This window comes from Calypte anna, chromosome 5A, assembly GCF_003957555.1.
Source record: "Calypte anna isolate BGI_N300 chromosome 5A, bCalAnn1_v1.p, whole genome shotgun sequence".
Taxonomy (NCBI): domain Eukaryota; kingdom Metazoa; phylum Chordata; class Aves; order Apodiformes; family Trochilidae; genus Calypte; species Calypte anna.
In genome coordinates this window covers 33,379,980-33,392,333 of record NC_044251.1, presented here as the reverse complement: position 1 = coordinate 33,392,333, position 12,354 = coordinate 33,379,980, and the positions used below count along the sequence as shown (strand labels likewise).

At 45.7% G+C, this 12,354-nt stretch overlaps 1 protein-coding gene across 1 annotated transcript; it reads left to right on the top strand.

Moving 5' to 3' along the window:
- Positions 1 to 4,124: 4,124 nt before the first annotated feature.
- On the top strand, positions 4,125 to 11,928 carry CKB (creatine kinase B). Its single transcript, XM_030452736.1, has 8 exons — positions 4,125 to 4,189; positions 5,118 to 5,330; positions 6,456 to 6,610; positions 7,459 to 7,591; positions 8,463 to 8,634; positions 10,154 to 10,277; positions 10,978 to 11,167; positions 11,564 to 11,928. Exons 2-8 carry the CDS (start codon positions 5,138 to 5,140, stop codon positions 11,740 to 11,742), a joined length of 1,146 nt encoding a protein of 381 aa, XP_030308596.1. The 5' UTR covers positions 4,125 to 4,189; positions 5,118 to 5,137; the 3' UTR covers positions 11,743 to 11,928.
- The last annotated feature ends 426 nt before the right edge of the window (positions 11,929 to 12,354 follow it).

Here is a 12,354-nt window from a genome sequence, read left to right as displayed (position 1 = left end):
AATTTAAGGGGTTTCAGTGGACAGCGGGCTGCTGTGAAGGGCCACGAGGGTGGCCCAGTGAACCCAATGGGAACTGGGGTGTGTCACCCACCAAGGGTGTGTTTGGGGAATCTGGAGGGCAGCGGTGAAGCCCCTTCCCCGGGGGATGGCGCTGCCTTTGGTGTAGGTAGACCCAGACTCACCTTTGGTGCCTGGGGAAGGAAGCTTCCAGAAAGCTCTGTGTGCCCTTCCTCACGGGGTGCTTGCTCGGGGGAAGGGTAGCTCCAGGCCAACCAACTCCTTCATTTGGTTTCATGAGGCTGTAGGAGAAACCAGAATGTGGGCTCAGAAGCAGCGGAATCGTTATCTAAACCCCAAATAGCATGGTACTGACACCTACTTCTGTCTCATGTTCAGGACTGAAGCAATGTACAGAGCCCTGCTTGCCCTGGTGGTACAGGGGCTGCAGTCAGGAGGTGAGGAGGAGCAAAGAGTATCTCCTCATCTTCTTCTTACAACAAGCCCAGGCCACCTGGCATGGGAGGGGTACAGGCACAGCAGAGAGCATGTGAATCACCCTGGACCCACAGGCAGCATTCCCTGCTAAATCAGATAACACTGTACGGTGCTGCTTTCCCAAGTAACCTGTAATGCACAATGGTGAAGAAAAAGTCACCCTTCCACAACCAAGAACACAGCAATGTAGAGCTGTTAAATGACCATTTGTGATTTTTCTTTAAAGACTGTGATTCCATCAAGTATAAGGGATTTTTTGCCCATTACCTTAAGTGAGAAAATTTTTTTGTTACGCTGTTGACATGCCCACATCATAATTGCAGTTGTCTTTGTTATTTAGTTATGAAACTCTCCTCAATCTCATCTAAACATAATGTATGCAGTTTCAGAGGTTTCTTAAACTGCAAACTCCTACTCAGCTGTTTTTCTGATTGGCAATCATGGATCTACTGTGCCTTTTTATTTGCACCTATCTTGTTTTTTTTCCCCTCATTTTTGGTGTCATTGGTTATGTTTGTCATTGTTTATGTTCTTATGTCATTTCTGTCCTATGATGAACTGCTGTTGAGATCACCGTGAGCCTGACTGTATGCAAGATCAAGACACTCAGTAAATCCTAGTTTCCACAAGCACTCAGCTCACTGGAAACCATCAGTAATTTTCAACAGACTGCCTAAGCAATGTGAAGAAATAAACTGAGAATAATAACTAGGCAAATAGATTTTAAGCTATAAATGTAAATGTGAATAGAAGTTTTATTTGGGAAATTAAGCAGATGCAGCCATAACCAATTCCTTTTATCTATTGATACATAAGTGTTATGTTTCATTTGCAAGTACGGTTTAGTTGTCAATTATGAAATGAATGTAATGCATTTATTAGTAGCAAACCACTTTCTCTTGCTGTTTCCTAATCTGAAGTATTTTCCTAGATTTCAAGAAGTTTATCATCTAATTATTCAGGTTCATCTTATGTTCATGCAGGTAATTTCAGAAGACAATCACTAGTTATCACCTATCTCCTCTTGCAGTTGCACACTGAACAACATTTATAATTAAGCCTCTTAGGAAGCTAGCTGTGTGGCCTGTGATTAACTTCTCTTAATTCTTCACTCTTAAAGCTCAGTGCAGACATCTCTCGAGTAATCACCCCTCCTTTCTATCCTGAGCTGCAGAGCAGCAATGTAGGATGGAAGAGAGGATGCACTAAGATACCATCCCAGCACGGAAAGCAAGTAGTGGTGCCTTTATCACAGTCCAACAGGACATACAGGCTTATCCAAATGAAGTATTCTTTCAGCAGATGAGCTAGATAAAACAGTTGATCAGAGGCTGTTGACAAATGGCACAGCATTTATAATTAAGTCACTAGGGAAAGCTGGGATGGGATGCTGTAACAAAGGTGGGATCCAATTTACACACAGCTTTCAGCAAATCTTAAAATGCTGTCTGGATAAAACCCAGTGAGGTAATATCCACTTTTTACTTACTGCATGCTATAAATTTGTCAAACAGTTATGAGGAAAAGGGGATAGAGGGTGCACTGTTTTTCAAACATGTAAATTATACTGCATTTTGTTTGTTTTGCACCTGTGACTCATTCCATGTCTTCTTTTCAGACAAAAAAATTGTGAAGAAGAGGTGTCTGTTTGTATTGGAAGAGCTATAATGAATGGCACATTGAGAACACTACCAGCTTATCATAATGACTGGTATTCCCTGTTCTGCAAGACTGGGAGAGAAAGAGTGCACTCAATGAATCAAAATGGATCCTTGGATTTTGGTTCTTGAGATGACCTTGATTCTACAAATCTACAGAACAATCGTAGTACAGAACAGTTGGTTGCTTCTCTGCTTGTGTGGCAATAGGTTATGGAACAAGACAGAAGGAGCCTTCAGTACCTGCTGTGATATGCACTGTTTTGTGAATAAAACCATCACAAAAATATGGTGTAATTTAAGAATATGCTCTTAGTTTTATTTCTATTGTTCTAAACTAAAAAAAAAAACCCAAACCAAACCAAACCTGAGTGTTTTATATTAACAAAAAATTAATGGACAGAACTTTGTTTGCATCTGAGGTCATCCAGCCATATTACATTGTTTTGAGAATTCTGGGTATGATTTTACATTTACATTCATGAAATACTTGCTTATCAATGGCATTATTTGCAATTTACACTATTCTGAAGCATGATTGTTGTGTGACATGCAGGGGGAGGTTTTATAAGGTTAGAAAGTCAGAGAAGACCCAGAGAGAGGATTTGCTCTTTGATCCAGGAGATAAAGAGACCAGACTTGAACAGGTGCTGAGCCCTTGGCATCTGCTGGAGATCTGTATACTCAGCATCTCAGGCTATCAGACCTGGCATAACTTGGAAATCTGGATAGCAGCAAAACACTATGTATTTTTACTTGAAGCAGTATATGCTTTTAATATGTATATTATTTATTAAATTCTAAGCCATTGTGTAAAAGTGCATACTCTTGTTGTCAGGATGAGAGTACGGTTTTGTTGCTGAACAAACAGTGGTAGGGAAAGAGTTTCTGCTGATGTCTCCTGACATTCACAACTCATGTCAAAGAAACTCCATGCCTCAGGTCTACATTTACACAGGTAAGTACACACTCTGTTTGTACAGGAGGCAAAGCGTGGGTCCTCCTCTGAGAAATACACATCAGAGAAAGATAAAGAAAGTATTATGTAAAGGTGAAAGCCAGATCAAGACAGTCATTCATGACATTAATCTATTTATTTTTGCAAACAATGGGATTCTCGGCAGCATTTTGGCTTTGGGACAAAGCCTGCTCATTCCTAATAAGAGAGCAGTGGAAGTCACTGTTACCGTGAATCTCAGGTGAGCTTTAGATGGGCTCTATCCCAGCCTTCCAGCTCGTCTTCAGGGATAAATCAGCAGCTCTCCAGTAAAGCTTAGGGCTTTTTTTTTTTTTTTTTCTGGGCACATGACAAGAGAGGAGACTCACTGAGCTTTACACAGCCACCCTCTTTCCTTCCCACTGAAAATGTAAAACCAACCCGTGGCTCCGCAGGCGCCGGAGGGGAGGCAGGCACAGGGCAGGCAGCCCGGCCCGGCCCTGCAGAACCACACCGCTGCTCTGGGGCCAGGGGCCGAGTGCCCGACCCACACCAGCACCAGAGGCTTCCTCCAGGCTGGTTTGGTGGCAGCTCATCCTCACACTGCTTCGGCCATGGCAGCCCTGGTGCTACAAAGCCCTTATTTGGGCTGGCAGACTGTTACACCTGTCCGTCAGTCTTCAACCAAGGTGTGAAGCAACCTGCCATGTGCCCATGCCCAACGGCACTACCGCCTGCGGACAAACCCTTGGCTGAGGTCACACGGGGATGGGTTTTCACGCACATCTCCTCCTTCTCCACATGTCACCGAATGTCACCAACTCCGCCATCGCCTCTCGGCTCCTGGGAGCCGCCCCCCGCCCCCCCCCGGTGAGTAAAATGGCGGCAACCCTGGACGGGCCGGCGACGATGCGCGCGCGCCCCGCCCCCCGCGCTTGGCCCAATGGAATGAATGGGCTATAAATAGCTGCCAATCGGACGGCGGCTCGCTCCGTAGATAAAAGAGACGCGGCCGCAGCGCCGCGGCTGTAATCCGGTAAGGGCGGCAGCGGGGTGTGGAGCAGTTGTGGAGGTCCTTGCTTTAGCTGCGGAGCCCTCGGTAAGTCCCGGGGCAGCCGAGCCGTTCTGCAGCTTTAAAATAAGTTTTGGGGGTTTTTTTTAGTTTTTTTTTTTTTTTTTTAAGATTTATTTTTTTCTTACTGTAGGGGAAGCCGGTCCGGCTGAGGAGGGGTAACGGGCGGCGGGGGGGGCAGAGTGGGGCAGAGGCGCCCGACGCGCTGCTGGGGCGGGGGACGGGGCGCGGTGCTCCAGCGGGGCGCGGCGCAGGTGCTTACCAGGCTTGCCCCTAGCTGGAGTCGGCCCCGCTCTAAAACCAGATTAACCCGGTATTTAGCAGGGTAGTTACATATGCTGGCCCTAGCCAGGTCCCCCGAGGGAGCCGTCTGTTGTATAATAGCTTGTTGGATGCTTCTCCCTCCCTCCCCCAGTCTTCCAGGGCGGGGAGCAGCCGGGGCTCCGCGGGTGCGGAGGGCACCGGGGGCTATCCCCCCTTGGGCCGGGGCACGGCGGGTCTCCCCGCTCGCTTGCGGTGGGAGGAGGCGCGGTTGCCCGCCCAGCGCATCGCAGTGCCGCCCCGTTCACCTGCCGCCCAGCGCGGGGTGCCGGTGGAGCCCAGCCCCGCGGCGGCCCGGCCGTCCCCACCGCCCCCGAGCAGCCGTTGGGGTCTGCCCTGTGCTGCAGCGACCTCTCCAAGCGACCTTGGGCCAGTCCCTTCACCTGGAGAAGCCGCGAGAGCCCCTGCCCTTGCGGCGGGGATGCTTTAGGACGGGGCAAGGCTGGTGGAGGTGGAGAACTTTTTTTTCCTTACTCCTTCCTGTCTCTTGCGAAAGGTGGTGAAGCAGCAAAGGTGTAAAAGGCACGGGTGGAACAGCAGCCAAGGTGACCTTGCCGGGCTGCCTGGCTTTCCCCCGAGCAGTTCGGAGGCCTGCCAAGCCCCCGGTGATAGGCTTCCCCTCTTTCTCCCCTAGTGACTGCGGTAGGGTCAGCCATGCCCTTCTCAAACAGCCACAACCTTCTGAAGATGAAGTACTCTGGCGAGGATGAGTTCCCCGACTTGAGCGCTCACAACAATCACATGGCCAAGGTGCTGACCCTGGACCTGTACAAGAAGTTGAGGGATAAACAGACTCCCAGTGGATTTACCCTGGATGATGTCATCCAGACTGGGGTTGACAACCCAGGTAATGGCCGGGGACAGTTAGATCTGCATGGTGATCTGTTCTCCCTCCTTACTGGAAGTGCTTCCTGACAACAGCACCCACAGCTCTTGAGCTGCTGAGAGACGAATCTTGTAAAACACGGAGTGAGACGGCTCATAAATGCATGGCTGGGTTAAAAGAGGCCTTGTTCTGCCAAGCCATGTTGCTTGCTGTGATCTGACATATCAATTCCCAGACACTTCAGTTATGTAACTGCTCTGCTAAATACTTTCAATCAAAAAAAAAAAATCCAAACCAAGTGTTTTCTAATTATAACACAACTGGGGAAAAAAAAAAAGGAAAAGTCACCCTACCTGGCTCTTCTGGTCTATGCCTATTGCAAACTGCTTTTGTGATGTTCTCTAGCACTTCTATGAAAAAAGGGGGAGCAGATGTGTTTACATGTTAACATTACAGTATTTATTTTTACTCTAGCAATATCAAAATGGCCCAACTAAATAATCAGAGACTGCCTCCTGATGAGGAGTTCCCGGACCTGAGCACCCACAACAACCACATGGCCAAAGTTCTAACCCTGGATTTATACAAGAAACTGAGAGACAGAGTCACGCCCAGTGGCTTCACCCTGGATGATGTCATTCAGACTGGGGTTGATAATCCTGGTAAAATGCGTTGAGAATATTCTGTGTGAACCAGCTGAAGTTACTGGTGCTTTTGAATATGGCAACTTAAAACTAATCTCGTGGAGGTGGTATTTATGAGCAGCCTACAGAAATGCAGCTTTGGCTGTAGCAGAAAAAAACGAAAGCTGAAGCATGCTTGCTTACAGCAAAGCATGATTGTTTAGATGTAAATTTCTAGCTGGTGGTCTAAATTAGGTAGTGAAATTGGATGTGCTGTGCAAATTTGTCCTAAACCAAGCTTGACAATTCAGTCTGGTTTAATGGCAACAGCTGTGGGTTTCCAAAGTACTGTGTTTGACTAACTGGATGAAGTGTAAAATGTAGGGTCTCTCCAAATGTTTTTATGTAAGTGCATTTCTAAGTGACTAGACCTACTGCTAAAGAACTTGCCTGGTTAGTGCTTCACTGGAGTACAGCCAAACATCACCCAAATTGAGCTCTTCTGACTTTATTACCACTCCAGGCCATCCCTTCATAATGACAGTAGGATGCGTAGCTGGTGATGAAGAATCCTATGATGTGTTTAAGGAGCTTTTTGATCCAGTTATTGAAGACAGGCATGGTGGCTACAAACCAACGGATGAGCATAAGACTGACCTGAACCCTGATAACCTGCAGGTATAAACTTCTGACAATTTCTGATACCTACTAATCTGAAGATTAGTTAAAGTTGTTGGCAGCTGCCTGAACTGATTGCTGAGACTCTGCCCCCTTGCTTTCGCACAGCACAGACCCACAGGCTGTGTGTCCTGTGCAATCAGACTTAAGAGCTTGCTGCTGTAGGATGTCAGTGGCTGGACAGAACCAGGCAGCTGGCATGCAGCCAGAGCTTGTTCCATGTGCTGCTGCAGCTTAGGTTATGCCAAACACTTGGAGCATGTATTTCCATGAGCTGTGGCTGTAGTAGTCAAGCTAAACAAAACCGTCCTAAGTGTCAAGGACTGTCATAAAACTTGGCACTTTCTACTATCTGATCTTGGATCTTACAAATACCTAGCTAGGTGATATTTATCTTTACGGGCAGGACTAAAGATTTCTGCCCATTTTATGGATTTTTAAAGTAATGGTAGGATCCCGGTAACTCTAGGATCCTAGTGCCATGTTGATCTGCTAGGCATAGGTCAGCTTGAAAATAAATTGCAAAGTACCTTAATTTTCATTTGCAAGACTAAAACCTACTTAAACAGGAGTTTGTCTCATGTTGGCCTCTAGATTACAGATTTGAAGGAGTAACCAAAGCCCAGACCATAAAACCAGTAGTCTGGTGGTATCTCTGTTTTCTAGCACAGCTTAGTAGCTCTAGCATTAGCCTCAGAACAAGGGTTTTGTTAGAGATGCTTGAGTTAAAGCTGAAGAAAGTAGTCCTGAAGTAAGACACTGACTTACGGGCAAAATAGTCAGTATCTCAAATATGTGTTTTGTATATTTGCAACAGGGTTATACTCACTGGTTTCCTAATCTTGTAGGGGGGTGACGACCTGGATCCAAATTATGTGCTAAGTTCTCGTGTCAGAACTGGGAGAAGCATCCGTGGGTTCTGTCTTCCCCCGCACTGCAGCCGGGGAGAGAGACGGGCGATCGAGAAGCTCTCTGTGGAAGGTAAAGTGAGAGCTGAGAGCATCAGGGAAGTGCTACTGATGCCCTTTGTGCAAGAGTTGTTCTTCACAGTTTGAAAATGGAGGCAATTGGCAAAAGCAGCCTCCCTCAGGACCTAGTTTGAACATGGAGCCTTCCCTGGAAAAGGCTCATTACGTTATGGCTGCATCAGCACTGCAGTTTGTAGCTGAGAGTCACAGCAAATGTCAGAGGGAAGTTGGACTGCAGTAAGTTGACCTCTGCTAATCTTGAAAGTTTCTTTCTGTGTGTGTGTAAAGATCAGTGGCTCAATCATCATGGCTCAAATCTGAAATGTAACAGGCATGTAGCAACTTCAGGGACTGAGTCATGATTGCAGTACTTTGTGACTGCTTTTAATTGACTTGAATTCATTAATGCTCATCTTAGAGGTGTAGTCGTGCTCCAAATGTGCAGTTGACTTGAGTAAGCCCTAGTTTTCAGTGGAACTTCTGAGCTGCAGATTTTTTCTGTTGCCTCTCAACTCTTAAGGATACACTCAAGGTGCAGTTCTGGAGACAGTCTGCCTCTCCAAGGCAGAGTACCAGTCCTTGACTAGAATGATACTGTTTGTTGTTCATGACATTTATTCTCCTTGGAGGAAAGTGCTCCACTTCTACAGTTGAACAACAGCTATGATTCTACACTGCATGTAAGGGAACAAAGGCTTCTTGTAAGCCTGAAAGGTGCAGGCAAATCAGCTGATATTGCCTAAAGTATCTGCCATTGTAGATCAAAGCAAGAGAGGAACCAAACCCAGCAAATTGGACATTGCTGTACTTTGTATGTGTTCTCTAAATGGCTGAGAATGTCTAGAATCTTTGAGTCCCATCCTAAAAGTGACTTTCTCTTTCAGCTCTGGGTAGTCTGGGCGGTGATTTCAAGGGGAAGTACTATGCTCTGAGGAACATGACTGATGCAGAGCAGCAGCAGCTCATTGATGATCACTTCTTGTTTGACAAGCCAGTTTCTCCTCTTCTTTTGGCATCTGGAATGGCACGAGATTGGCCTGATGCCAGGGGTATCTGGTGAGTATGCCTGGGAGGGAGCAGTCATACAAAGTCCATGCAAAAAACCCAAACCTCTTGTGGTTTTGGTTGTGACTCGTACTGTTGGGCAGGCAGCTTCTGAACTTGTATTACTGAACCTAATGAGAAATTTGTGTGGTCTCCTCTGGGGAAGTTACTTGTCCCAGTTCTGCTGCTTTAGATGTGTTACCTTGCATCACATTGGGCTGATAGAAAGAAGAAGCCATCTTGGCTAGCCTGTAACCAGAGCCTCCCCATCCAGCATAGATTAGTGAGGCACCAGCCAATAACTGAAGCAGCTTCTGAAAGTCCATCACTTCTAAAGGGTACATGTGCTGCTGCATTCAGCTCTTGTCCCAGGCTCTCAGAGTAACTTGTGGTAACAAACTGTAGTGTTGGCTTAGTGCAGGCTTGATACTGGATGCATAGTTGCTCCCTTTTATAGTCTTATCACTTCTGCTTGCAGAAGCTCTCTGATGCTGGACTAGTATGGCTTTACTTGTACTAGTGATAAGGTTCCCCCTATCCCTGTCCCCAGAGACTCGGTGACATGAGTTGACGCAGAGGCGTGAAAAGGAAGGATTCTGCTTCTCAGATGTAGGTCACCCACATAACACTATCTCAGGAGCTTCTGCAGCATAATTAACTTTCTCCCTTGTAAGCCAAGGACTAGGTTTTTATCAACTGCAATACTTCAATCTTATTACAGTAGCTGCTTCAGTACAGCCCAGAGGAAGCACGCTTTGTTTCTGTAGGTCACCTCTAAGATTGCATCATCTACCTGCAGATTGCCAGCACTAGATAGCGCTGTCATCTGAGCATGACTAATCCACAAAGTTTAAATGTAAAGGCTCAGTGTTTTCTGCATAAGTAACTTTCCTTGGGTACTAGTTATTTTTTCATAATCAAGCTGAGATTATCAGCGTTATAAATATTGACGATAATACTTGCTGCCTGCTGCAAGCTTGGACGAGAGGAGCCCATTGGTGTTCAGATGTTTTTAATAGCATCTCTGAAGAGCCACGATTGAACATGAATAATAAAAACTCACCTTTGTTCTCTGAAAAGGTAGAAAGTTTAACAATATGATGAAATTCTGATAAAAGGCTTTGTTTTATGTTATTAGTATGGAGTCGTTATGCACATGTACAGGGCTGCCTCAAAGTCTGTACTGATCACCCTTCAGCAAACTGCTGAACAGATGAAATCTCTAAATCTGTAAACCTGGGCCACAGGTGAGCTAGGGGATGATGAGATTTTAGGGTTTGATATACTGTAAGACTGGCTGATGTCATGGTATTACTTAGATGTGTTATGATATAGGCCAGTTGAAACCTCTTGAATAGAGCAGGGTAAAAAGTCCTAGCATAACTCTTAGGTGCTGTACAGACAGAAGAAGTAAATTTTTTTAAAGTAATGAAGTGAGCCTCTGAAGCTGCAATGATGAGTAATTTGGTGCAATTACAATTATCTTGTAAATGTCAGCTGGGCCAAACCAGTTGTTTGCCTTGTCTCCTAGGCACAATAATAACAAGACCTTCCTTGTTTGGATCAATGAGGAGGATCACCTTAGAGTTATTTCCATGCAGAAAGGTGGCAACATGAAGGAAGTATTTACCCGCTTCTGTAATGGGCTAACACAGGTAAATCAATATTGCCTGGGCTGTTGGTTCCAGTGGTACATGTTCCTCTGGTTAGAGCTGAGAATGCAAACCTTTTCAAGCCCTTTCCTGAGTCAGGACTTATGGTGGTGCTTAATAGCTTGGGTTTCTGGGAATGTCCTGAAGAGGTCCAGAGCTGTGAGGACTCTAAAACACCTATACTGGCAAAGCATTGTAGCTATGAAATCTAGAATATGTTGTCTTAGTGTGTCACCCTTATCCAGGTGTCTGAATAAGGATTTCTACCTGGTTCTATGAATGAAGCTTTGAGAGACCCTTGGTGGGAGGAGAAATTGTTTGAATGTGGATGGACAAAGTTGGACTTAAGTTTCTGGGCATTTCTCAGCTTCTAGTCTTGATCTTAACTTGAGCATTACCAGCTCCTTCACTAATCCTAACACATACAGCTTGAACTGTACTAAATCAAACTTCCCAGCAGGTAGTGACTTATAGTGTAACTTCAACTTAGCTTGCCTCACTGCTAGGAGAAAGATTAAGGATTTAAAACCCTTTGTTCATGACCTTTTTTCCAAAGGAAGGGGGCTTATGTGACTGACTTAAGTAGCTGCTCAAACTGTTTTGGTTGTTGCTATGTAACTAAAGCTGTGAGTGAGCACTAATGAATGACCTGCAACCTTCAGGCAGAGAACAATCTCTAAACATCCATTTTCTCTATTTATAGATAGAAACTCTCTTCAAGTCCAAAAACTACGAGTTCATGTGGAATCCACACTTGGGCTACATCCTGACCTGCCCATCCAACCTTGGAACAGGCCTCCGTGCTGGTGTGCACATCAAGCTGCCGAACCTTGGGAAGCATGAGAAGTTTGGAGAAGTCCTTAAGAGGCTTAGGCTGCAGAAACGAGGCACAGGTGAGAGGTGGTGATCCAGTGGTGTGGTAGTCAGGCTACCATAAGACACCAGCAAATAAGCCATGTCTTGGTTGACACCTGCTAGATCATCCAAAAGGGACCCCTATAAGCACACAGACAGAACCAAGTTTTAAAATCACAACTTAGGGGGATGGGGATGCCAGTGCTCTGATCGTACTTAACTGTATCTGCCTGTCTAGGTATGTCCTGTCTGGTGTTCTGAGCACCAGATAAGATGAATCTGATGGTAGCTGTTGTTGTAAGGAGGGATAGGAATACTGGTTTTACTTCTGGTTCCAAGAATAAAGAGCTAGCCTAATGGTTTGGATGAGGGAAGAAATGTAGGCTCACCTGCTCTAGCAGTGGTCAGTGTACTAACTAAATCTGTTTCTCCAGGTGGTGTGGACACAGCTGCTGTTGGGGGAGTGTTTGATGTCTCCAATGCTGATCGCCTTGGTTTCTCAGAGGTGGAGCTGGTGCAGATGGTGGTGGATGGTGTGAAGCTGCTCACTGAAATGGAGAAACGCCTTGAAAGTGGCCAGTCCATTGATGACCTCATGCCAGATCAGAAATAAAGCACTTTGTTCTCATGCTTCCTAACTTATTGGATGAATAATAAAATGTTACTCCAGTTCAAACCCTTGGGCCCTGAGCTCACTTAGTTACACTGTAGAGAAGTCTTCCATCCATCTGTGTTAGAGTTTATTTTTTTGATGGTTGAGATGTTGCTGAAAATGAAATAAACTTGTTTTGGGCTGACATGTCTTAGATGTGTTAACTGAATGTCTTGGAGAATTAAGTGAGTTGGTTCTCTTAGGTATGCTAGAGGGGCTGGTTTTGTGGGTTAGTGCATCTTCCTGGCTCTGCTGCTGCAGTTGGCTTGTTGAAGTGTGGTTAAAGCGGTGTCAGAAGTGAACCTTAACTTGCTTGTAGTTACTGTAAACTTGAGAACTAGTGCTAAACATGAGTTGCTGCAAATATGCCCTAGCTCCAAGGCTTTGCCTTGCCCATCTGCTCCTGGCAATTGTGAACTATTATCCTGACTAGAGCAAGCCAGGCTGACTCCTGTGAGGGAGAGGAGAGTTGGATACAAAGGGCTGCTGTTCTCAGGCAGGTCTGGGGCTGCAGGGCAAGGCTCTGAGGTCAGACTTAAGTCTGTAATAGTGACACCAAACTAGTTTGTAGAG

Bases quoted from the DNA above. Each gene is read 5' to 3' on its own strand.
- CKB (XM_030452736.1), top strand. From the start codon at position 5,138: ATGCCCTTCTCAAACAGCCACAACCTTCTGAAGATGAAGTACTCTGGC. The intron at 5,331-6,455 runs GTAATGGCCGGG...TTACCACTCCAG, and splicing joins GACTGGGGTTGACAACCCAG to GCCATCCCTTCATAATGACA. The intron at 8,635-10,153 runs GTGAGTATGCCT...CTTGTCTCCTAG, and splicing joins CCTGATGCCAGGGGTATCTG to GCACAATAATAACAAGACCT.